The sequence below is a fragment of the Ictalurus furcatus genome, chromosome 5 (genome assembly GCF_023375685.1).
Source record: "Ictalurus furcatus strain D&B chromosome 5, Billie_1.0, whole genome shotgun sequence".
Taxonomy (NCBI): domain Eukaryota; kingdom Metazoa; phylum Chordata; class Actinopteri; order Siluriformes; family Ictaluridae; genus Ictalurus; species Ictalurus furcatus.
Genome location: NC_071259.1, coordinates 27,709,010 through 27,734,719, shown reverse-complemented (window position 1 = coordinate 27,734,719; position 25,710 = coordinate 27,709,010). Strand labels below are relative to the sequence as shown.

Here is a 25,710-nt window from a genome sequence, read left to right as displayed (position 1 = left end):
AGAGTCTTTTGGTCTTTACGGCAATTTATTACTTGCTTATCCATGAAAACAAGTATGCTCTAAAGCAGCAACAAAACCACTTATCAACTCCCTTCTAACACCCAGATTCAACTTTTCCTGTGTTGTCAGCGTGTTTGATGTAGGTAAACATGATCTGAGTGGTCAGGAGTTCAGGCTGCATTGGCAGGCCTGTGTGAGGAGAATCACTTTACCTGAAAAAGCATTGACGCACTGTTGTCTCTGCTCATTACGCGAGGGAGCTTGCAAGTGCTTGATGGCCTTATCCAGCTTCTAATTGCCCTTTAATGATTCGCATTTGCACAGAACTTTATCTGTCTCGACTGAGAGGCTTAATGACATAAGAATGGTGTAACCGATTACAGCCGTGCATGTTAATATCGGTGTCACGCTAATCACACGGAGGCTTGTGGTAAACATCTGCAGCACTGCAAGATTCCTGTGAAATCTTCGACATGGTGTGATGTCCAAGATGAGTTATTGAGATCGGTGTGATGTCACAGTGCTGGACATCGCAATTCCGGAATTTAATGAAAGCGCTTGGCCGTTAGTTTGTTTTGCGGCATCGCTACACGTTATCAGTGAAATGTTTGCACGTGTTCTTTGCTTGTTATGTAATGTTGTATTTGTGCAAACGTGCGTTTTGTTATCATTTGATTGCGTTCGGGCCCACAGGGCGCCAGACTGGTCATGACACCACACTGAGCATATGGATTATGATGGTATGATACCAGCCAGGCTAATTAAGATGATAAACAAGAGTTGTTGCTTGGCATCTTCCTCCCATACATTCCAATCTGTTCATGTACTGAGAAGGAGAACTGCAGGAATGCTGAAAGAAACACACATTCACACTGAGTACCATGATAGAACATCCTCTCCATGTTACTTGTACAATAACCTATAGCTTTATAGTGGCTGGCTATAAAGTCGCAGGTCCACTGGGAAAATATGAAATCTGTACCTACTTCACAAAACTACTTTTTACACTACCTTCAACGTCAACATAGAAAGCAACTGGCAATCAGGCTGCATCTCAAGTGTGTCGTTTTAATTACAAAGCTATTTTATGATGTATAGTAAAGTAATAGCTGGTGGTGCACTTCATTCATTCATTCATTCATTCATTTTAAGTAACTGCTTTATCCTGGTTAGGGTTGCGTTGGAGCCAGAGTATATTCCATAATAACCCTAGATGGGATGCTGGTATATCTCCGGACTCCATGCACACACATGGTGGCCAATCAACATACAGAACAATTTAGAAATAGGTCGCGTCCCAATCTGTTCTAAATAGTCGGCTACTACAACATTTGAAGTCACAGTTGATGATGCACTAATTTGCACATACTACCAGTGGTGGCTTAGTGGTTCAGGCGCTGGGTTACTGATCAGAAGGTTAGGGGTTCAAGCCCCAGCACTGCCAAGCTGCCACTGTTGGGTCCTTGAGCAAGGCCTTTAACCCGCTCTGCTCCAGGGGCGCTGTATCATGGCTGACCCTGCGTTCTGACCCCAGCTTCCTAACATGCTGGGGTATGCGAAGAAAAGAATTTCACTGTGCTGTAATGTATATGTGATTAATAAAGACTCATTATCATTATTTTATGTTCTTACATATAGCTATTTGTTCTCTGAACACAAAATTCTCTGTAATATCTGGTTTGTTGTAGGTGATTTATCTTGTGCTTGCATGCCATTAAATATCAAATCTGTTATTTAATGGCATGTCTGTTTTATGAATATTTATGACTGCTTCACTAGGAATATAGGCAGGATTTTCATAGACACTCAGAAATAATACAGAAATGCCTTACAATAATAAGGTGTGAAAGATTTGTAAACATCTTGCCAATGCTAGCCATTGTTCTTTATTCAAAAGAAACACGTGGTTCTTTTTATCCATTTGTAGTTACATGTATTACTGTAGAATGCCCATGAAACAAGTTAGTGCCTGTTATCACTTAGATTATAAAAGCATACCAGCTCATGCATGTTTACATCCTGCTGACACAGTTTGGTCAAATTTCTACTCTAAAGTCCCTCTCAGATTCCCAAAACTCCTGAAACCCAAAACTAATCCCGATAGATCTTGTCGAGTGGCAGGTTTAGTTAACGTTCGCGTTCCACATTCCCTTTTCTTGGTGATTCACCTATTCTCTTCCACAGCCTTGTTATTGAAATAATCCTGCCAGCGAGAGAAGTAGAGAGAAAGCTGAAGTTCCTGATCTTGTTAGTGTCTTATCTTTCGCAGTGAGAAAGTCAGCGGGGCAGAGCGAACCAAGGCGCCTTTGAAAATCTGCAGAAAGATATGAAAGGATGAATTTCATAGATCCTGTCTTTCAGGATAGCTGCACACATTCTCATTTGTTTTTTTTTTTTCTGTATAAGTAATTTTCCCTCTATCTTTCTGCCTGTTCCCTCCATCCCTCTGTCTGTAGAGTCAAATGCTGGAATGGCTGGACATGAGGGACAAAAACTGCATGATTAGAGCATTTGTGACCAAGCGTGTAGCACAGTCCTGTTGTGTAACAGTTGCGTAACTATGACGAGGTTTTTGAGTTTCAACCTGTCAAGACCAAGTGGCTATGATGAGCAAAGCACTCAGATTAACACATCTAACAATTCACTGAATTTTACAGTTCAAGTGGTTAATGTGACGAGAATACTGTTGCTAGGCAACTTGAACGTATGGAGTCGAGCAGAAGAAAAGTAGGAAAGAAAGATAGCATTTATTATCTCATACACAAGTACACTGAAATAAAGTGCTTTGTATATTCTAGCTTGTTAGTAAGCTGGGGTCACGGCACATGGCCAGCCGTGATAGGGCACTCCTGGAACACAGATGTTTCTGGGGCTTGTTCAAAGACCCAGGGGTGGCAGCTTGGACGTAGCGGAACCTGAACTCATGATCTTCTAATCATTACCACTGAGCCACCGCTGAACAAATGGATCAAACTGACATCTTGGCATGCCCTAAAATACTATTTATTTCTTTTAGTTTCTTTTTAGTGTGAAAAACAAACGATGTAAACAAATGCAAAAACTTTCTATTGATTGATAATAAGCTTTTATTGTTTTTGTTGGTTATTATTTGCATTTATTGCTATTTATTTGTGAATGGTTTCTAAAGGTTTCTAATTCCATTTGCTTGCTAATGATGGAGGTGAGATATTTGAGAAATGGGGAGTAGATCTTAATTTTTTGTGCTCAAACAATGTAAAAGCAATGTGATGACAAACAAAAACATAAGCATTATCAAACTTTGCTTCGAATTTTTTTCCATGCAATAAAAGTTTCTAAGTAAAGACTCCACAGGACTAAAGGTTTTTATCTTTAGAAACATTAATACAAGATTTTCTCTAATGTTAGTTTTGTCTAAAAGGGATTTTGTTTGAAGCAATTATTATTATGTTACAAACATTTCAGAGAGTTATGTGTTGAACTGAAATTCATGATATGGGAAGGTAATATATGTGTGTGTGTGTGTATATATGTATGTGTGTGTGTGTATATATATATATATATATATATACACACACACACACACACTTGCCCTTTAAGTGGTAACAAAATATGTTCTCAGAGCATAAGCTAGCAAATGACTTGTGCTGTTTACTTAGCTAGCTAGCTAGTGTGATCGTTTTATAAGGTATAGTGACATTGTAAACAGGACAAATCCATCCGGAATATCAGCATTTTCCTCAGATGTGTTGGAAAATTATCCAGAAAAGACTCTGTAGTACTAAAAATCATATTGTAAGTATGTAAGTATCATTGACCACTAGCTAAACTTCCACAGGCTCTGCCATATTGAAAAACATAAACACTGTGAATGCTATAAAAGTGGGTCATTCATATTAATCTTCCCATTAACAAAGGAACTGAGGAGAATATCATTAATGGATTGAAACCAAGTAGAAATATTTTAAAGACACTACATATCTGTCCGTGCTGAAAAAACAGTAAGCTGGTTTTAACTGGTCACCAGACTCAGGTGGCCAAGCTGATTTTGTTTGGCTAGAGGTTTTGGACATTTAAAAGCTGGTTCTAAGTGGTCAGGCTGGTTCTAAGTGGTCGGGCTGGTTCTAAGTGGTCGGGCTGGTTCTAGCTGGTCATGCTGGTTCTAACTGGTCAGGATAGGAGACTATCTCAGGCTAGTCTAAGCTGTTTTTTATGCAGGGTTGTTCATAAGGTTTGCATTTTTGGGGTTTCATTACATCTCTATTTTCATACAGCTTACAGCATTGTCTTTTTTTTATTTTTATTTTTTTTTTACTTTCCTGAAAAAAGGAAATAAACCCATTTATATGGTGCTTTAGAGTATGTCCATTAGGTTTAATAGGAAACATGCTGGAAACAGATTGTAACTGTAGTGTTCTTTCAGGATTGCCGACAGTGAAGATATTTAATATAATATATGTTATTATTTAGAGTGTTTGAGAAGACTCTTTTAACGCTCTCTTATAGTAAAATGTTTCCTGATAGCATAATTAATGCCACAGAGCATTATACTCTGTATGTATTTGGCTAAATAATGCATAAAAAAGGGAAGCGTTACAAAAGTAAAATATTTTTCTCTCATTTCAGAGTCTCCCTCTGAGCGGGTGGGCCGTCGGCGCAGCATGCCTGGAACCACCACCATGGACAAAGCTTCATCCACGATTGAGGAGGCCTCCTCTGCAGCCCTGAGAGTCACTGTGAGCCTAGAACCATTTCTCTTCTACCATTCCCCATTTTGTATTCCTTTAACTTGTTCTCATCTAAATGGTTTTTACAAAAAAGAAAATCACAAACTATGTCCTGCAGCACCCTGTGCAGAATTGTAACATTTTTTGTGCCATTGATTTTGTCCTTGTTCATGATGATTAGTGACCCCGAGGGCAGTGTATTTAACTCTAAGGCTAATACTTCACCTGGGTTCACACGAGTGAGTTGCAAGGTTAATCCCTGCAGATGTGGTACATCAGGACAATGCAGGTGTCAAAAAACGCACAAAGCTGGAAAACAGACGGTCTTTTACTGCCTTCACTATACATCCCCCACCCTGCTGTGCAGCTCTGTCCGCTGAGTCTCCTCTGCTCTGACCCTGGGGCTGCTGACTTTCAGGCTGTAACCCAGCCTCAGCTGGCCTTAACAACCCTGTGGGTAGCCTGAGGGGCAGAAATCATCTGGCTCACTGACAGCCTTAAAGGGATAGTGCAATTGAAATTAAATTTGTGTGATAAAATGAGGAGGCAAAAGTATTCCTCGGTTAGCATGATGTAAATCCCTGCAAGTGGGGGTTTCATTGGATTACATTGTGGTATTATATCATTTTATAATGGTATGCTTATTACATTGTTGCCTGATATCATGGTAATTGAGGTCGTATTTCTTATGAGCCCTTTTGCCTTTAGTGTTTGTTTACTTTTTGCTTCAAAGCTGCAACAAATGATATTTTAACAAGTGAAAATATCTTGAATATTGATAAATATGCATTTATTTCATGATGAGATTATGATAAAATAAAATTAAACTTATTTCAAGCGTGAATTGATCTTGTTCTATTGGAAGATATTTTTTCTGCGTTTAATTGTAGAAAAAAAAAAACGTCTGCTAATATAACAAGCCAATTCATTCATGATATCAAATATCATTTGGATAAACGAGTCTGCTAAATGAATAAATGTAAATATGTCTACATACAATGTACAGTTTAGAGACCAAGTAGAGGTTTACCAATAGGCTGTAAATGAGAAACCTTAAAAAAAAAAAACGAATTTCTATGGCCATAGTGGAAAAACTACAAATGCATCTGATTTATTTGTCTTAATGCAACATTTCTTGCAAAGCTGATACACATTTGTCTGTTTTCTATTAGTTTTTGTTTCACTTTCACACTTGTTCCACTTTGTTTTTGTTGAGTGTTGAGTAAAACTCCTTTAAACACATTCGACCGTAATTCAATGACAAATAGCACAAATTAAGAAACAGAGACGTGATTTCGCACTTCCTGTGACTCATGCATTCAGTTCACATTCTCATTTCTATACTTTTTCACTATGAGTGAGTAAATATCATCTGTATTTGACGGTCAGATTATAATAAAAAATGCATTACCGCTGTTCACCATCAACTAAATTGTATTAGCTCAACAAAATAAGCTCGGGTGCAAGAAGGCACTTTCTATACGTCGGGTTTAAAACGAGGAGCTATTAAAGTAACGCATCAGTGAACAATGAAAGACCACTGGAGAGGCTCTTTAAATGAGAAGCATTAATGAAAAACACCTCTGACTGTTACAAAGCACGGTCACTGACCTCTACATCAATGTTTAATCAAACTCTCCTTCGAGAAAACTTCTCTATAGCAATGATCTATCCATCCATCTATCGATCTTCTATACCGCTTATGCTTCTTCAGGGTCACAGGGGAACAAGGAGCCTATCCCAGGGAGCATCGGGCACAAGGCGGGGTACATCCTGGACAGGGTGCCAATCCATCGCAGTGCACAATCACATACACATTCACACACCACGGACACTTTGGACATGCCAATCAGCCTACCATGCATGTCTTTGGACTGGGGGAGGAAACCGGAGTACCCGGAGGAAACCCCCGCAGCACGGGGAGAACATGCAAACTCCGCACATACAGGGCCACGGTGGGAATCGAACCCCCGACCCTGGAGGTGTGAGGCGAACGTGCTAAACACTAAGCACTAAGAATAGAGAATAGAGAAGATATCATATACAAACAAGCACGTTAATGTAAACCTATGATTTGCCAGCACTACTGTGAGAATCCTTATATTCTGACCAGTCAGATTCGAGAAATTTAACAGCGGTGTGGTAGAAACTGAAATAAAAGGTCTTTTTCACCCCAAAAAATGTATTTCATATACAGTTCACGGTGTCTGAGCATCATGGGAGAAAACAGCGAAACAAAAGCTGTCATATACAGAACTTTTATACACAAATTTTTTTTAAATACACACATTCCTATGAGTAGAATTATTTGGATTCGTTCTTCCTTGCTCAGATACTTGATGCTCTGTAAAAATATACATTAACCCTATGATACTGGCCTTGTGGGAGACTTTGTCTGTGACTATTGTAATAAACAAAATTTTTTAATGACTCAAAATGAAAATAAAAAATAAGTTGTAGAACAATCTCTGTAGAAGTAATGGGAATATTATAGAATTATTTATTTATTTAATTTTTTATGCTATGTTTGTGTTTTTGTGGTGTGGTGGTGCAGCAGCACGACAGTTTCTTTGTATATTTGTATTTATATAATATATTTATATTTGGTGGCTTAGTAGCTAGCATGTTTGCCTCACATCTCCGGGCTTGGAGGTTCGAATCCCGCCTCCTCCCTGTGTGCCCGGAGTTTGCATGTTCTCCCCGTGCTTCAGGGGTTTCCTCCGGGTACTCTGGTTTCCTCCTCCAGTTCAAAGACATGCGTTGTAGGCTGATTGGCATTTCCAAATTGTCCGTAGTGTGTGAATGTATGTGGGATTGTGCCCTGCGATGGGTTGGCACCCCGTCCAGGGTGTCCCCCGTGTTCTGTCCAGAGTTGCCTGGGATAGGCTCCAGTCTCCACGTGACCCCAAGTAGGATATGTAAGTAAGCTGTATGGAAAATGGATGGATGGATGGATGGATGGTATAACATGTATGTCGACAGAATACTTGAGATTGTTTATGCGATATGACCGTAAAGTGTAGGACTACTGCTGTTTGTCTGTCTGTGGCAGAATAAAATGATCAGCTCAATAATATTCAAATACATTTGAATACTAAATATTATAGGTAATTAACAGTGGAATGAACTTTTTAAAGAATTTGATGGGCCATGAGCGAGCGAGTGAGTGAGGGCCGTCTGTGTGTGTGTGTGTGTGTGTGTGTGTGTGTGTGTGTGTGTGTGTGTGTATCATGGCCACAGCTGGTTGCCCGCCTCTTCTGCCTGCTTTGTCTCGCTGTCAGCGGCACATCATGCCTTTATGGCCTTTTTTCAGTCGCACCCATCAGGATCACCCATCAGCCGAATACCTAATTGTGTGTTACGTAAGCTTGTATTAGGAGAGAACGTACTGCGTCATGGTTGGCACTAGTTACCATAATGACAGTGCAGACAGATTTGTTTCAGTATGTTTTATCATATGTGTGCCTACTGTTTGGTGCCACAATACTGAGCTGAACTCATTTCTGTTTGAGGCATTTTTATTATTTTTTTTGAGTTATTAAGTGGTATAAAACATGCTGCTCTTTGATTTCCCAAGTTGTCTTTCTTTTTTTTCTTTTTTTACATTCCAAAAGCTGAATGCATTTCTCTGGAGTCCTTCAGAAGGATTAAAGCGCCCAAGGCATTTTCACAGTCATTGTGTTTGCTCTCTTCCTGTATTCACAGTCTGCCCTGCCACGTTTGTGCTATTTACCCTGCAGAGGCTCAGGTAAACAAGCAGCCTATTCAACCCCATGCTGCTCCTAATTACACAGCCAAACTAATGGCAGGATCCATTAGCAGACGCCGAGCCGATCGTACGGTGTGTACTGTACGTAAGCATGCCGGTATGAATACACCAAGCGCATGCTGATGAGGGATGTGTGGATATGTCTACCGGGTTCCTGTGGGACTCTTGGAAAGCCCCGCTGATTCTGTCTGCAAACACGACTCACGGTGTTGAGGGCCGTGTTAATGGAACGGGACCTGGAACATGTTGGAACACCCGTGGTGTGAGGAACACAGAGATGCTCATCCAGGAGAAACTTAATTCCTCAAACATGCTGAGATGTACTAGTGATGTTAGGAGATGACGGTTAGGGCTCCCCTTTCACCCCTTAAAGTTTCTGAACTGCTTTCATGCACTTTCTATCTCCTTCTCAATCTCACACACACACACAAATAGACGAGTGCCAAACTGAGCCAGGACAGACAGTCTGGCTTCCGGCTGTGGATAATGTTGTTAGATGGATTGTTTCCTCGGTTGCTCCGTCTGATGTAGGCTTTTAGCAAAGGCATGCTGTAGATTACAATCTGCTCTAAGTGATATTCGATATGGAATTCTTTTTTTCAGCAGCAGGTAGCTGCTTTAATTGGTTTAGAGCAAATCGTAGTGCTCCTTCCCGGAGCAGTCAGCCGTGAATGAAGTTTAAGGAGATACTTAAGGAGAGTTTCGGCATAAGGATCATCTTTGAATGCTCTCGAAAAATTAATTATAAGTAGAACTAAAAGGTACACCTTATATTCACCTTATATAATGTAAATGTTAGCCTTAAAGAGTTGGTTTAGCAAAAATATACACGTATTCACATGCACAATGAAACACTTATACAAATACAATACAGATACGGATATAAGTAATAGATACCTGTCTCCCGAAATCTCATTAACATGCTCGTTCCAGTTTATACATATTGTCTCTATTTGCTAATTGGGGTTTAAGACATTGCACAGCTTAGGGTAATAATATTATAAAGATGAACAATACTTCAAACTGTATGCCATTAAAAAAAAAAAAGAAAGAAAAGAACAAAATATATAGTGTTTTGGTGGCAGCCATCTTGGACATTTTTCCCATGGTGCAAGATACTAAATTCGCTTCACTTTATTGACACACAGCCTCCTAAAGTTTGGGAAAATGGTACTTAATTTGTAAAAAAATGAGATACCTGTAGACGAAAAGAGAGCAAGTGGACAGAAATTGAGATTGAGTGTGTGGGAATTTGGATGCAGCCCTGCACACCACCAGCTGATTTGATTAACCAACTGATCTCATTAACAAACAAGGCAACCTTTTAGCGTTGTATATTTGCAGCGGTACATGCCTATAGAGAGCACAACCTTCATCTGACCAAAGCAAGTCTCTGTGGCTCATCTAAAGGATTGGAACAGCTTTAAAAGCCTCATAGATCACAGTACATGAGCAGTACCAAGAGGCAGAACACTGTGTGCCCTTAGAGCTGTTACTATTCGGGATTAAGTGCATGCTTGAAGTGCATGAGTGAGTATTGGACAACCCGCAGCTCTGGCTTTGTCCCAAATTCAGCTCTGCACTTCGGTGATTTTGGGGTTTTCTTTTTCCAGGTGTCGTCGTCTCATATAGTTGAAGGACCAGGATGTTCCCTGCTGTTGTTTTCAGCATAATGCAACGGCTTCTTCGTGATACTGGTGGAGAGTTGAGAACCGAGTCGTTATTTATTCAGACACTTGTACAGGTGCATGGCAGTGAACAATAAAACTTAAAGGGATAGTTCATCCAAAAATGAAAATCCTGTCATCAATTACTCACCCTCATGTCATTCCAAACCCACAAGACTTTCGGCTATATATAGAGAGGGGTCCAAAAGTCCCCAAGAGAGCACTAGTGAAAAGGCTTCTGTTTGGCATTCTTTTTCAATTTTCATTACAGCAACAACTTCAAAAGTGAAAAGTAGAATCTTAGAAATATTTACATGAATTTCAGACTCTCTTAGTACTTTCGGATGTCCCCTTTTTGCTTTTAGTGTGCACTTGAGCTGACGCGGACTCCAAACGTTTGTGTAAAATCCATCGGCGTGTGGTCTGATAAGACTCATGGAAAAGCGGACCTTTTGTACAAAGCGGTTAACATGGTCAGTATCACAAAGCTGATCTGACATCTGACATGAGCCTGTTACCGGTTCACCAGTTGTCCTTCCATGGACCACTGATGGTAGGTACTAACCACTGCATACCGGGAACACCTCACAAGACCTACCATTTTGGAGACGCTCTGACTCAGTCATCCAGCCATCACAATCTGTCCCTTCACTGTCAAAGTCACTCAGATCCTTACGCTTGCCCATTTTTCCTGCTTTCAACACGTCAACTTCGAGAACTGACTGTTCACTTGTCGCCTAATATATCCCACCTCTAGACAGGTCCCATTGTAATGAGATAATCAATGTTATTCACGTCACCTCTCAGTGGTTTCTGCCATTGGCTGTATTTTTGCTTCATCCACTCTTCACTCATCAACTCTCTGCAAAATAATGCTAATAACAGTTTTTAGGTTGCTGCTTCATGTTAAAGCAATATGGGCGTATGGAAGGAGCTTGCGCTCGAAGCACTCGAAGACTACAACTGTACCGTTTGGGACAGGGCATCCGTCTAGTTTAAGACTGGTGTAAAGATTACCAAGAGTGAAGAGAAGAGAGAATGTAAGGAAAAAAAGTCAGCCTCAGGAGGTAAGCATGAGAAGAATTTGGCACATAGACACAACTCAGCTGAAAGTATGCACTGAGCCGAAGGCTAAGCTTTTGACAGCGAGGGGGGTGGCAGCATAACTGAAATATCTTATCTCTTTTATTTTAACTTTGCACATTCTGAACATTTTTACTAATTTTTCTGAATGTTTACCGAATTGCTTTAGGATTCTTCACAGCGAAGTGGTAGAAGGTTTGCTCTACATTCTAACACATGGCCAGCTTTGCCTTATTTCCATCCATAAGGTATCTGATCGTATCTCAGGTCATCGTGTATTGATTTAGAAGTACGGTAAGAAAGAGCTATAAGATGTTACATTGATCCAGTATTGTCCTGTAACCTCTTCTAGCTCACCACCAGAGGATATTCATTACAGAAGTGGCTCATCATCAAACATCCCATTGTCTGTGTGATTAATATCTCCGCCCGGAGGTTACGCAGCAAATGTCACGGTGTTCAAACCACTCTGAGGAGAGGTTACACCACACTAAAGTATCACATGAAAGTATCACAGCTCTGCGCTTTGCCTCTGTGCCTCTTCATATCATTGTTCCTGACAGGGTAATATCATGCATCTTCAAAGTGGGAAAGTTTGGAAATAAGGTTAGAAGTACAGGGTTTGACATTTCTGACAAAATTTCAGATGATTAGGAGTTCATATTCGTGAACCCCTCGAGCCCGTGATGTTGAATGGAGAATTACTTCATAAACAACACACCGGTTTTCAGCTGCTTGAGCAGCTTAATCTTCATATGAAATTCAAAACCATCCATCCCATTCACTTCCTCGGCATCTTCTTTTGCGTGATATTTTGTTTTCTCTTAATTTGTCTGCAAAAATGACTAAAGATGGGAAGTATCCTTAAATAATATATATTTTTTTAAATAAACATGGTATGGTAGAATCCCTTAATAAATTTTCCATTTGAAAAGTAATAAGGATAGATAAATAGCCTGTGTGTTAAAAGATGAAAAATCAAAAGAAACATTTTTAATTGGATGTCATTGTAACAGTAATCTGAAACCTGTAAATGGTGTGCAGAAAAAGGCATTCTGGGATTGATTTTCTATACATACCTACAAGTCAGACACAGACTCTGAACGCCGTTAAGTCGCCACTGTTAAACTATATGGTTATGACAGTACTAAAGATTTCTCTAATGCTGATTGTAAAAAAAATAAAAAATAAAAAAAGCTAAATTGAAGTGCATGTAACAAATATAACATTTAATAACAATTCATCTGTAACATATATATATATATATATATATATATATATATATATATATATATATATATATATTTTAAAAAGTAAAAAATATGTAATTTATTATACAACAGTCCACTAATTTGATTGGATGAGCGGTGTTCCAAGGGTGCTGATATTAAAGTGCACCTATTATGGTTTTTCAAATATCACCTTTCATGTAGTGTATTTGAGCTGTTTGTGAATGTAAAAACGTCTGCAAAGTTTCAAAAATCAAAGCGGACGACAGACGGAGTTATTGACTCCTAAAAGAAGGAACCGATTCTGAACAGCTGAAACGAGTCGTTAGTGATTCCATACTTACTTCCTGTAATAACCTACGTAGGTTCGTAACAAAAAGCCCCGTCTCTGGTCTGACAGTGGTAGACCAAACACAACAGACTGGGCCATCTGACCAATCAGAGCAGGGTATGCTCTTTGACAGGAGGAGCTTAGAATGAATCCTTTAGAACGAATCATTTAACGAGTCGTTTTTAACACTGCGAGAAAAAAAGGTAATGCTGCAGTGACCTTGGATGTATGTAAATCTATTGTAGGAGTCCTCAAACAAAATTAGGCACATTTCAAAACCATAATAGGTGCGCTTTAAGGTATTAACTTTACTGTGACATCTCTCTGTGATCATGTAAAATTCCAGTTCTGGCAACAGTCCCACTGAAACTATTACTACAGTAGAGTTAGCAACATTATCAATGGACATAGCAAACCATCCAACTGTCATGAAGTTAACGTCTGACTTCGAATATGAAAGCTCGTCAGTTGACGATGAAAAGCAAGAAGGGATGCCAATTTCACTGGAAGCACTTTTAACGGAAATGTACAGATCAGTGTGAGCTAGCTAGCCAGCTAGCCTACGGGCAGTCCAATGAGTGTGGCTTCTTTGCGATCTATTTTCACCAGTGGAGCAAAAATAAACAAATGATTTGGTCATATCGTGTCCGAAATGTCACATACTCCATATGAATTTCTTGTTTACTGTATAAAACTGTTTGTAGAGAAGCAATTTTACAGTCGCAGTTGTGGTGTTGTATTGAACATCGGCATGGCTGTGTTTACATACAGCGTTCATGCCTACAGCCGACTCACAGCCTGTTTTTCCTTTACAACGTCTTTGTTTTTCTCTGTTTGCTGACAAAGCAGTGATTATATAACAACACTCATTTAGAGGGTTTGTTAAAGCCAATCATCTATTCATTTCCTGTGATTCTGTACACACACACACACACATATACACACACACAGTAATTATCCCAGTCAGTAATTGCATCTCTGGTCCTGTGTCTTTAATGAAATGTGCAGTCCTGTGCTCCATTTCTGCATGGTTCCTTCTCCTCTTTATTAATTTCTAAATACTTTTGGTATTTTTATGAACAGTCTAATATTTTTTCATCTGTATTTAATCTGGTCTGCGTTTGTGAAGCTGCACTTCAGTTCTCTTTTTGCCAACCAGTGCACCGGTATTCCCCCCCCCCCCCCCCACCCCCCTGCACATCTCTGTCCTTCCATGCCAACCCACAGTTTCCATGGTAACACCGACTTTGAGGGGCGTCTCACATCAGCAGCATGAGCAGATGTGAGAGCGTTGTGTGTGTGCGCATGTGTGTGTGTGCATGTATCTCAATCTGCACGGCAACCCACCTCTCCGTCAGACGCCACGGATGAGAGGAAAGATTTAGAAGGAGAGAAAGAGAGGAAAGAAAAAAAAGATTTATTTACAGATGTGCCGGATTGGTTGCCGGTGTATCGTGGGTATTTATTTTTTATTTTTCCCGTTAAAGAACGCATGAGCTGAGTGTTTGCGTGTCTCTGCCACTTCCTGTCCAGGGCTTCCTGAGCCGAAGGTTGAAAGGCTCCATAAAGCGCACCAAGAGCCAACCCAAGCTCGACCGCAACAGCAGCTTCAGGAACATCCTCCCGGCCTTCAAGAACGCCGACAATGACAGGTAAACCACACCCACACACACCCACACCCACACACACTCGAAAGCTGGCATGTGTGCGTTCATTGAGAGCTGCACTGTATTTAATGGCTGCATAAGGAAGTCAGCATTTTCTCAGGACGAAGCAATTAAGCATCACCACCAGATGTTCATGCATTTCTTTATCTCATAACTCAGTCGATTTTTTTTTTTTTTCTTTTTTTTTTTCAAATCATTCAGAAATTCTGACACGTTGAATAATTGCCTGCAAGAGAAATTAAAACGATTGAGCTGCCTTTGGAGTACTTCTATTCCTGTTATTCAAAACCTTAAAAAAAAAAAATGTTAGTAATAAAAAGCTGACATTCAGTTATTCACATTTATTAAAAAGTTTCTTCCGCTTGTTGTGACGATATGGAATTTTTTCTCTCTCTTTTTTTTCCCCGTGCCATGTCGATATAATCCTCCACACTTCGGCTCAAAACATTGAGCCTCTTTAATACTGCTGTTAGCGATCTTTAGGATGACTTCTTACAGTAATAAACCCTTTGGATCTTCTCTCGCAGATGAATTGAGCTCTGCGTGTGTATGAGAGAGAGAGAGAGAGAGAGAGAGAGAGAGAGAGAAGGGAATTGGATAACTCTGAGGATGAATGGTCCAGCTGCAGTCTAATTTGTGTGAAATAGTCTGTGAAATATGTCTATCCCTTCTCAACTGTACCCAAGAGCTTTGGAGGAGAGTTGTCACACACAGGGTTTCTCATCATACAGGTTTTGTGGCATGTGGTATAGTCGATAAGACTCTGAATTATACCTGGATATTTCTGACATTGAAGAAGACGCCTTTATTTGTCACGTATACATTACGGCACAGTGGAATTCTTTTCTACACATATCCTAGCTTGTTAGGAAGCTGGAGTCAGAGCGCAGGGTTAGACATGATACGGCGCTCCTGGAGCAGACAGGGTTAAGAGCCTTGGTAGTGCTGGGGCTTGACCTTCTGATCAGTAACCCAGAACCCTGGGATCATTAACCCAGAGCAATAACCGTTGAGCCACCACTACCTCGGATATTTCTGACATTGTAGTCCTGGTTTTCGGCAGGTATAATAAATTAGTTCCGGTTACAACCAGACCACTGCGGGATTCTAGTCAAAAACAATGCTAATCCTATTAACAAAGAATATTATGGTGATGTTTAGTGAAGTGTTTGAAGGCGTCTAAGAAGCTCAGGCTGTAACATTACGGTACGTAATGAATGGTCTCCCAAAACAGAGTAGACAAATGATAAATTAATTATCATGCCCACCAGGCAAGTAAAAGCTCCAGTGTGCTGCCCAGTTCCATGTTTTTGTTACCTGGGTACCTAACTGACTAGGCTAAAAAGAATGGTACTGTAACACTAATGTTATAACGTGATAACGTTCGGCAAGCTAGTTAGACAGTTACGTGCATGAACACAAAACAGACCTCACAAACAAATACATGAATTGGACATGTGTGTAGTAATGCCGAATTTGGCTGACCTCGGAAGTGGGAAGTAATCATTTTCAACCTCCATGCATTCATGCTACAAAATGGAACAACAACATGGATGCCTCCATGTCAACAAACTGTATAGTCAGTGCTACCGTTTTAACAAACTAAAATGTCTGTATGCTAATTGATCTAAAGTAAATACTTGATTATACAGGATAACTGATTTAAAGGTAAGAAGGGCAGCTTTTTTAAAATGTACATTTACGCTGTGGGTAGCCATGTTGATTTGACGTCACTTGCTGAACTCGGGGGTTGAGGTGACCATACCTGAGTTCCTCAGTAGGAATTCTGAGTTTTTCTTTGATTTTTCCTCGATTACGAGTTACAACTAGGGATGGGCGATATGGACTTAAAACTACATCATGATATTTTCCGGTATTTATTGCGCTAGCGATATCAGTGACGATATAAGATATAGTACCACGCACCACTGTTTTTAGCTACAAGTGATAGCTGTGATCTTGAGGGCCTCAGAAACACAAACATTGATCGAAAAGTAACATTTTCGGTAACCGAACCAGTTCCAGATCGTAGAGGTAGCTTCTCGTTTAACGATAAACTTCTCCTCAGCTTCACATCTGCCTTCCGCCGTACTTGTTTTCGCTCTGCACGTGAGCTGCGAACGGGTCGCAGACCGTCGCACACGAATACGTCATCGACTAGGCTTTATCGTTATTATCGCGGGAAGACTATTTCTTATTGTTGGGAGAATTTCGAACGATAAGATATCGCCCATCCCTAGTTACAACTTTTTGTCGAATGCAGCAATAGTCTTTAATCGAATGGAATGTAGCACATTGTATTATGTTCATGATCTTGAAAAGAGATCAATAAGTCATTGGAGAAAGTTTTCGCTATGAGTTCTGGGGTTCCGTCCTCATATCGTATGCAAGGATAGTGTCTATCTCTAGTTGGCTAGTGTATTTATTTTCTCATAATACAGTATGGGTAACCCATAAATGACGCTCGGTTTTGTTAGTGTTTCCATACTCCTGCTTGTTCTGAAACGATCACCCTTGCATTCTAGTTAATCCTCCTGTGAGAACTGTTTTACCATCAGCCAGGTTGTATCCCTCGGCTCATGTGTGCAGTGCACGTCTAGTCTTGAAATCTGATTATCCCAGGGCACTAGGACTACTGATTTGTCCACCCCTGTGTGTTCTAATGGTTTATTCAGATTGCTCACACACTGTTTGGCAATTAGACAAAAATCTAACATGTTCACGTTAACGTTCCTTCAGTGAAAAATGGTCTATGAAAGTTCTCCAAAACATCCAGAAAACTGTTATTCATTCATACATTCGTTCATCCTCAGGAAAGATTTTTATCCTGGTCACAATCATGGTGCATCTGGAATACTGGGCTGGAATGTACCCTGGATGAGATGCCAGTCGGTCACAGGACACAATACTTGCACGTATTCACACACTCATTCACACCTAGGGGCAAACGAGCATCCTCCATTCTGCCACGTAGATGAAATGTTCTGACAAGCAAACGTTTGTAGGACCATAACGCTCAGAAAACGTTCTGCTATCCTAAAATGGTTAGCCAAAAAATTTAGATAAAAATACCAAACCCAACATCATGATGTAGCATGTAGTATATTCCCATCCTTCCTTGCGATAGCGCTGTTAGCTATTCCTGAATGTTCGACTCATAGAGGCGAAGCTGACTTAATGCTAGAATTAATGCTACAAATCGAATATACACTGGTACACTTCTGATGTGCGAGTTGCATCCAAGGAGCGTATTAAAGTGATCGATTTTGTGTATCCAGTTTCAAAAGCGCACATGAGTGCAGAGTGCAGTGGAGCATTAAGTAATCACCAGTCTACTGTGCACAAGTGCTTGGAAGCAGGGCATCAAACACACGGCTGTTCTGACCGCTTGAAGAGGGTCACATTCGTTCAGTGCAACGGAGCCACATGCATCGTTTCACACTTTTCCACTTCATACATCAAATCCAGCTTTATACATTGTTCACGTAGATGTTCTGAAAGCCTGACGCAGATGTTTTTACTGAGTGAAGTCTGCTATAATTATAGTAATGTTTTATTAAAATGTATTATTTCACGCACGTGACAGGTTCTTGTATTGTGTTCTCTATAAAGGACGTGTAGCTGACTTAAAGTCCCTTTGAAGCGCCTTGAAACATGCAGTGTTATACGATGTGTTGACGTAATTTCCACTGAAACAGGAAGTCAGGGCGGGACATCTAGTCTGGCTCCACCCCCTTTTTAAAAAAAATAACCAATAGTGTGTAGCTAACCTCACAGCCCAGGCTAAGCCATACTTGAGAATTAGTACCATGGATTTTTATAATGTTTGGGGCGGGACACTTCAGATGCTAGAGAGCAGTTGATTGGATGGAAAATCTGATGAGAAGCTGAAGTGCAGAGTGATGTCATCAAAACTGTTGAATGGTAGAGAGAGACTGTAAATTCTGAACGCATATATCTTCCAAATGTGAATTTTGTCATTTTGGAGCACACTAGCTTATAGACACACTAGATTATAGACTAACATATTCATGCTAAAAGCCATAAAACTTCAAATTTGATTTCATGGAGACTTTAAGGGACGAACTTTTGCATAGACAGGCTAAAATTGTTTTTTGTTGTTGTTGTTGTTTTTGTTTTGTTCATTCCATATTTACATATCAGACTTTCACATTTATGGTACAGAATCAAGACTGATACAAATATTAATGAATTTTCATGTCCATCATTTCTTCTAATATTGGTATATTGAAACTGTGGTGTGTGTGATGCTTTATTCCAGTTGTATTAGGTCATTGTATTGGTCAGTATAATCTGTGATCTTTGCTTATTTACTCACTCCATCGAATGAGCTTCCAGTACAAATGGTACGTAGACAAAGCTCGTCCATTGTTTCCAGATATGTGCAAATATCTTCTCTTAATCCAAGACGTCTGCTTGCAAACTCTAAAAGTCTACTATTTTAAGCCCCGGCCACACATATACAGATATTTTGAAGATATTAAAGATAGTAAACTTTTTGAGAATCTCCCTTCACGGTTTAGACATTTTAAAAACTCTATTTTCACTGCTTTGGTGTGGATGGGAATGAGTGTCCATTGTGTAAGTTTTATGAATGTGTTAGGGGTGGGTTTATCATGGTGGATGACCAGATTGTACTTTGGGTTCTGTTTTGATATTTGATAACGTTTGCAATTTAATTTCACTTTATTTGAATATCACACATCGTGTGGAGGTGATGGAATATGATCCGCGCTGTACTGCTCTTAAATCCTCTGCAAATATCACACCGCATTATACATAAACAAGGATTTTGGGAAAGTCCAGGGTAAGCACTTTGTATGCAAGTATAATGGTAAGAAGCGGTTCCTCAAGCATGAATGTTTTGGGGTTTTTTTTTTTTTTTTGTCAATTTATTTTTTCATGTTTTTTGTGTATATCTCATACTAAATTGTTTTAGAAATTAAAACAAAATCTAAGATAAAATAAAGGCAACCTGAGTAAACACAAAATACAGTTATTAAATGAAAATGTTATTTATTGAAGCAAAAATGTATCCAATACCAACTGGGCCTGTGTGAAAATGTATCCCCCCCACCCCCACCACACCCCCAAATAGTTACTAATTCCCCAAATCTATGAAACTGCGTTCATAATGAAGTTCAGCTGGACTAGACGCAACCAGGCCTGATTACTGCAAACCCTGTTCAATCAGATCTACACTTAAATAGAAATTAAAAGAAATTCCAGAAATGATGAGGAAGAAGGTGATTGAAATACATCAGTCTGGGAAGGGTTACAAAGCTATTTAAAAGGCTCTGGGACTCCAAACAACCACAGTGAGAGGCATTATGTCCAAATGGAAAAAAATAGCACAGTAATGAACCTTCCCAGAAGTGGCCAACCTTTAAAAATTCCTCCAAGAGCACAGCAACGACTCATCCAGCAAGTCACAAAAGAGTCAAGGACAACATCAAAGGACTTACAGGCCGCTCTTGCATCAGTAAAGGTCACTGTTCAGGACTTCACTATCAGAAAGACACTGGGGAAAAATGGCATCCCTGGAAGAGTGGCAAGGTGAAAACCACTGCTAACCCAGAAGAATGTTAATGCTCGTCTGAATTTTGCCAAGAAAAATTCTGCTCTGTGTATTGATGAGTCGAAAGTGGAACTGTTTGGAAGACAGGGGTCCCGTTACATCTGGCATAAACAAGCACAGAATTCCACAAAAAGAACATCATATCTACGATCAAGCATGGTGGAGGAAGTGTGATGGTGTGGGGATGCTTTGCTGCTTCAGGAAATGGGCAACTTGCAATAATTGAGGGAAACATGAATTCTGCTCTCTATCAGAAAATCCTAAAGGAGAATGTCCGGCCTTCAGTCCGTAAGTTGAAACTCAAGCACGACTGCATTATTCAGCAAGACAATGATCCAAAGCATAGAAGTAAATCCTAGTCCTAGAAGTAAGTGAAAGACTGATCTCCAGTTATCAGAAGCGTCTGGTTGCAGTTATTGCTGCTAAAGGTGGCACAACCAGATTTTAAGTTTAAGAGGGCAATTAGTTTTTCACACTGGTGATAGGTGTTGGATAACTCTTTTTTTTTTTTTGCTTTAATATAAATAATAAATGAAAGCTGTATTGGGTGTTTACTCAGGTTGTCTTTGTTTTATATTGTATTTCGTTTGAAGATCTAAAATTATTTAGTATGAGATATACACGAAAACAGAAGAGATCAGGCAAATACTTTTTTCACAGCACGGTATTTGATACAACACCTTACAACATACGATCACTGGGTTGGTGTAATAATTTAATTACACTAGTAGTGTGGACTTTTTTATGTTTCAAAAAGATCATTTTTTTTAGCCATTTTCTAATATTCACCACACTGAACTAGCTAGCATATGAAATAACATTATTCCACTAAAGCTGTATTCATACAGGATCACTTCCTGACTGGTGCAAATATCTTTCAATCTCTTAATATTCTCTTAATCCATCTGGACAAGACGTCTGTCTGCAAAGTCTAAAATGAACAGTTTGTCTGAAAAGAGTCGGTACAGCAGGAGGTCATTATGGCTCACGGATCCAAACACAGAGAGAACAACACAGATTTAGCTGGAAACCCACAGCTGTACCTGTAAAAATAAATAAATAAATAAATAAAAAACAAAAACATGGCTTAACCACAGAATAAAAATAAAATCTTGACTTCTCTTGTCAAACATGAGAAACAAAAGTGCGCACAAAAATGACTGGAGTATAACCATTTTTGTTTTTCACTGATGGCTGTCATGTTGGGGCGCACGGTGGCTTAGTTGTTAGCACGTTTGCCTCATACCTCCAGGGTTGAGGGTTTGATTCTCGCCGCGGCCCTGTGTGTGCGGAGTTTGCATGTTCTCCCTGTGCTTCGGGGGTTTCCTCCGGGTACTCCGGTTTCCTCCCACAGTCCACAGACATGCATTGTAGGCTGATTGGCATGTATGAATGTGTGTGTGATTGTGCCCTGCGATGGATTAGCACCCTGTCTAGGGTGTCCCATGCCCCCTGGGATAGGCTCCAGGTTCCCAGCGATCCAGTAAGGATAAGTGGTACAGAAATTGGATGGATGGATGGTTGTTATGTTTCTATGCTGTATGTGTGTGTGGTTGAGAGAGAGAGAGAGAGAGAGAGAGAGAGAGAGACACTTCTTCCTTTTCATTTCACACACTGAACATTCTCCAGAGATGCTGAGAGGAATGTCTCTTATAGAGATTTGTTAGATCTCATCTGTTTTTATATGAATAGTAATGGTAGGAGGCTTGTCACTGTCAGGGAGGAAGTGTGTCAGCTTTCAGGGGAACATAGAGAGAGAATGGAGGTCTCAGTTTGGCTGCATGGTGCAGAGAACATCGATGTGTCCCGAGATTTCATCCCTCATTACACCTGGACTGGGAATAAGACAGTCGGAAACATGTCTCGGTGTGTGTCCGTGCGTGCGTGTGTGTGTGTGAATGCTTTTTCTCCCCTTCATGCTCACACACAGGGTAATCTGTATGACATGCCATGCCTGTGTGTGTGTGTGTGTGAGTGTGTGTCTGTGTCTATTGGCAGACATTCCTGGCTAACAAGCCGTGTTTGGACTGTGCCATTTTTACGTGTCGTGTCCGTGCTTATGACTGTTTTTTAAGGAAATATAGGATGTAAATCACTCGACTGTAATGAACGCTGTAACTTTTTTTGTATACATTTTTGTATACGTTTGATTTTGCATACACGGTATATAAAATCTTTAAAGATGTTTACTATGCAAGTGTCCAATATCTTTTTTTTTTTTTTCTTTTCCAACCCCCAACCCCCTTCAGCACAATTTAGCCATGGCTTAGTGGTTAGCACGTGTGCCTCGCACGTCTGAGGATGAGGGTTCGACTCCTGCCTCCACCCTGTGTGCGTGTAGTTTGCATGTTCATTCTGTGGTGCGGTGGTTTCCTCCGGGTACTCCGGTTTCCTCCCCCAGTCCGAAGACATGCGTTGTAGGCTGATTGGCGTTTCAAAATTGGTGTGTGGATGAGTGTGCGATTGTGCCCTGCAAAGCGTTGGCACCCCAACCAGGGCGTTCCCCGCCTTGTGCCCCGAGTTCCCTGGGAAAGGCTCCATGCAATCCTAATATCTGTTCATTTTGTCGATCTGACGTGTTAATGAACACGTTGTTTTTCCCATGTATAATATTTACAGCACATGGAGAGTCTGTTTGCGTTTTTTAAAATATTTCGAAACAGTCATAATTCATACAGTGTGAAATTTTAAGTAATAAAAAAGCCATCGAATTAATCTGGATACGTTTCTAAATAATTTATGCATATTCTGCATGGTTTGTTTTCCAGACTTTCTGCTTCCCCGATGTGGTTAAGACTTCCATCACATAAAAGCGAGAGAAAATACAATTTTCTTGTTTATGCTAATTGCATCACACTTAAACATATAAGCAAAAAAAAAAGAAAGATGAGCAAATCCAGTATAAAGAGCTGATGCAAAACCTTAACTATATATATATATATATATATATATATATATATATATATATATATATGTATGCTTATATGAAGCCTGTTTAAGTGTGTGTGTGTATATATATATATATATATATATATATATATACCTCCTGTGCAGCTCAAGATGAACAGCTGCAGACCTTTTAGAGTTTGAGAAGCTGTTTGCCGCTCGACTGATTTTTGCTGGAGTAAATGTAACTTGCTGACTGACTTCGCCTTTAGACAAGAAACATTATAACTAGAGTCTTAAAAGCAAAGATATACACTTAGCCTCAGGAGGTATGAATGTGTGTCAGGCACTAAATGGAATATTAAGCTTGAGCTATTGATTCTCCCTCCATATTCTAACAGCGGTGATCCAGTTGTCCTCCCCAGAACTGCGTGTGTAAGATGAGGGACCCACAGCGATTTGGATTTGAGATGGGCCGAGCTATTTCTGGAAATCTCCTTCCACAGTAGGGTGGCACGTATTATCTCAGAGTTTTTCCTTTCTATGAGCCATAGCACGCTCCATCTCCCATCGCCGCTCAGCCTCGTCCCCAGGAGAGACAGAATGCAGCTCTGTGGTGTTTGGGATTTTTCTTTAGAGATAATCCTGAATTCTTTGATGAGTCAGCGATGATGTGGCAAGCTGGTGGTTATAACATGTTTATACCACAGCGCTGTCGAATGCTCGATTCTGATTGGTCGGAAGTTGTTGACTACCTTTCCATAACAGCACAGCTCTGTAGATCCGAGCACAAGGTCATATACAGTCCCCTCTGAAACTATTGGAATGGCAAGGCCAATTCATTTGTTTGTGCTATACATCAAAGAGGTGGAGGATTTCAGCTTTTTCCCCCCCTGGTATTTACATGTAGATGTGTTAAACAACATACAAACATAGAACCTTTTGCATCAGACCACCCAATTTTCAGGTGAGCAAAAGTATTGGAACACACAAGATTGCAGTAAATTACAGTAACCAACACTTAATATTTGGTTGCATATCCCTTGCTTGCAATAACTGCATCAAGCCTGTGATTCACTGACGTCACCAAATTGTTGGTTTTTTCTTTTTGTTGTTCAGTACACTAGAGGTTTCTTTCTTTTTCAGGACATTCCAAATTGTTGTATCGGCTATGTCCAGTGGTTCTGCAATGCCTCTGATTGCTTTTCCGTCTTTTCCCAGCTTCAAAATGGCTTCCTTTTCTCCCATAGACAGCTCTCTGATCTTCATGTTGGCTTGTCCTTTTTAACAAGTGCAGCCTTCACAGGTGAAACTGAAGACTAAAACCATGAGTAGATGTTCAGAGCTATTTACTGTTTAAACAATCAATCTAACAGGACACACCTGGGTAACAAGGTCCTAATATGTTTTCTCACCTACAGTTTGGGTGATCTGATACAAAATGTGCTGTGTTCTGTCGTTGAAGACATCTACATATAAATACCAGGAAATAAAAGTCATCTTTCGATCTCAAACCCAAATGTCTTCAGACTACAGCAAAAGTAGGCAATTTGTCTGACAAATAACCAATCACAAACCATCGCTTTTATCCGCTACAACAAAAAAGATATCTTAGAAAGTGAAGATATTTTGAATAAAGAAATGGTTATCTAATAGGATTCATTATGAGATACTTATATAACAAAAATAAGACCATTTCAAGCTGATTTCTAGATATATTGTCTAATTTCAAGATGTTTTATTCTGTTGGCAGATCATTTTGCATCCTTCTATAAATAAACACTTGAAATAAGCAAACTTATACGGCAAGAGAATCGACAGTAAGCTGAAAATGAGTAAAAATAACTAGAGATAGGCTTAGTAATCTGATATTTGTTTAAAAACAATGTAATATAAAGAAATATCAATTGAATTTGCCTCTATTCCAGAAAGTTTGAATCCCTAACATATCGTTTTGTCTCAAGAGATTACAGTTGATGCTACGTACCTAACTTGTGTTTGCTTGAATAATCATCAGTCGTTATCAGTGAAATAATCCGTCTGTGGTTTATAACACATCTCACCACTCTTCTGTGCCAACAAACTGCTCAGGATATCTGAATAAATCGCACACATGCAGTGTCAGAGTGAACGTTCTCTCAAAGGGTTAGTCATATTTCAAATATGACTTCCTGTCATCACATGACTGGATGTGTGTCCTGGCATGAGAAGACCCTACACATTTTTCCTTCGGACCTTTTTTCCTATTTCTACCACTACAGGATTTCCTGAACTGTTGCTCTTTTGCACGTGTATCAACCACAAGCAAGTAATCTGTTCACCTCCAAAAGTGCAATTGGAGAATATTTTATTTAAAGATACAAGGAGAACTATGGACATTTTCACAGCTGGTATCTGATTCCAAACTGTCGTTAGAAAGCTTATATCCATTTTGCTTCGGAACACACTGGAAGTACAGGGTGTCCCAAAAGTCTCTATACATTGGGGATTATGTTTGCCAGCACCACGTCGGTTGTGCGTTCGTCAGTGGATGTTCGTAAACGTCGGTCCGCAACACTAACAGACTCTTAGAATTTGTTATTAAGTTTGGCAACAGTGTGGTGTGTGATGTGCTTGCCATGTTTCCTGTTACAGTCCATCGCAACCTTGTGACAGCTTCCCGATCCAGCCATGAGAATGACTTCAATACGTTCTATAAAAAAAAATCTATATATTGTAAACTAAGTATGAAAAATTTTGGAAGACATTTTGCTAAAAAAGTCTTTCCCCTGTG

The 25,710-nt window shown here is 39.8% G+C and overlaps 1 protein-coding gene across 2 annotated transcripts in view; it reads left to right on the top strand.

Moving 5' to 3' along the window:
* dab2ipa (DAB2 interacting protein a) overlaps positions 1-25,710 on the top strand; it is a 93,814-nt gene that overhangs the window by 10,811 nt on the left and 57,293 nt on the right. For both annotated transcript variants that reach the window (XM_053625573.1, XM_053625572.1), the window contains exons 2-3: positions 4,606-4,715; positions 14,319-14,437. In XM_053625573.1, coding sequence (XP_053481548.1) covers positions 4,606-4,715; positions 14,319-14,437 — 229 coding nt within the window. The remainder of the gene's footprint in view (positions 1-4,605; positions 4,716-14,318; positions 14,438-25,710) is intronic.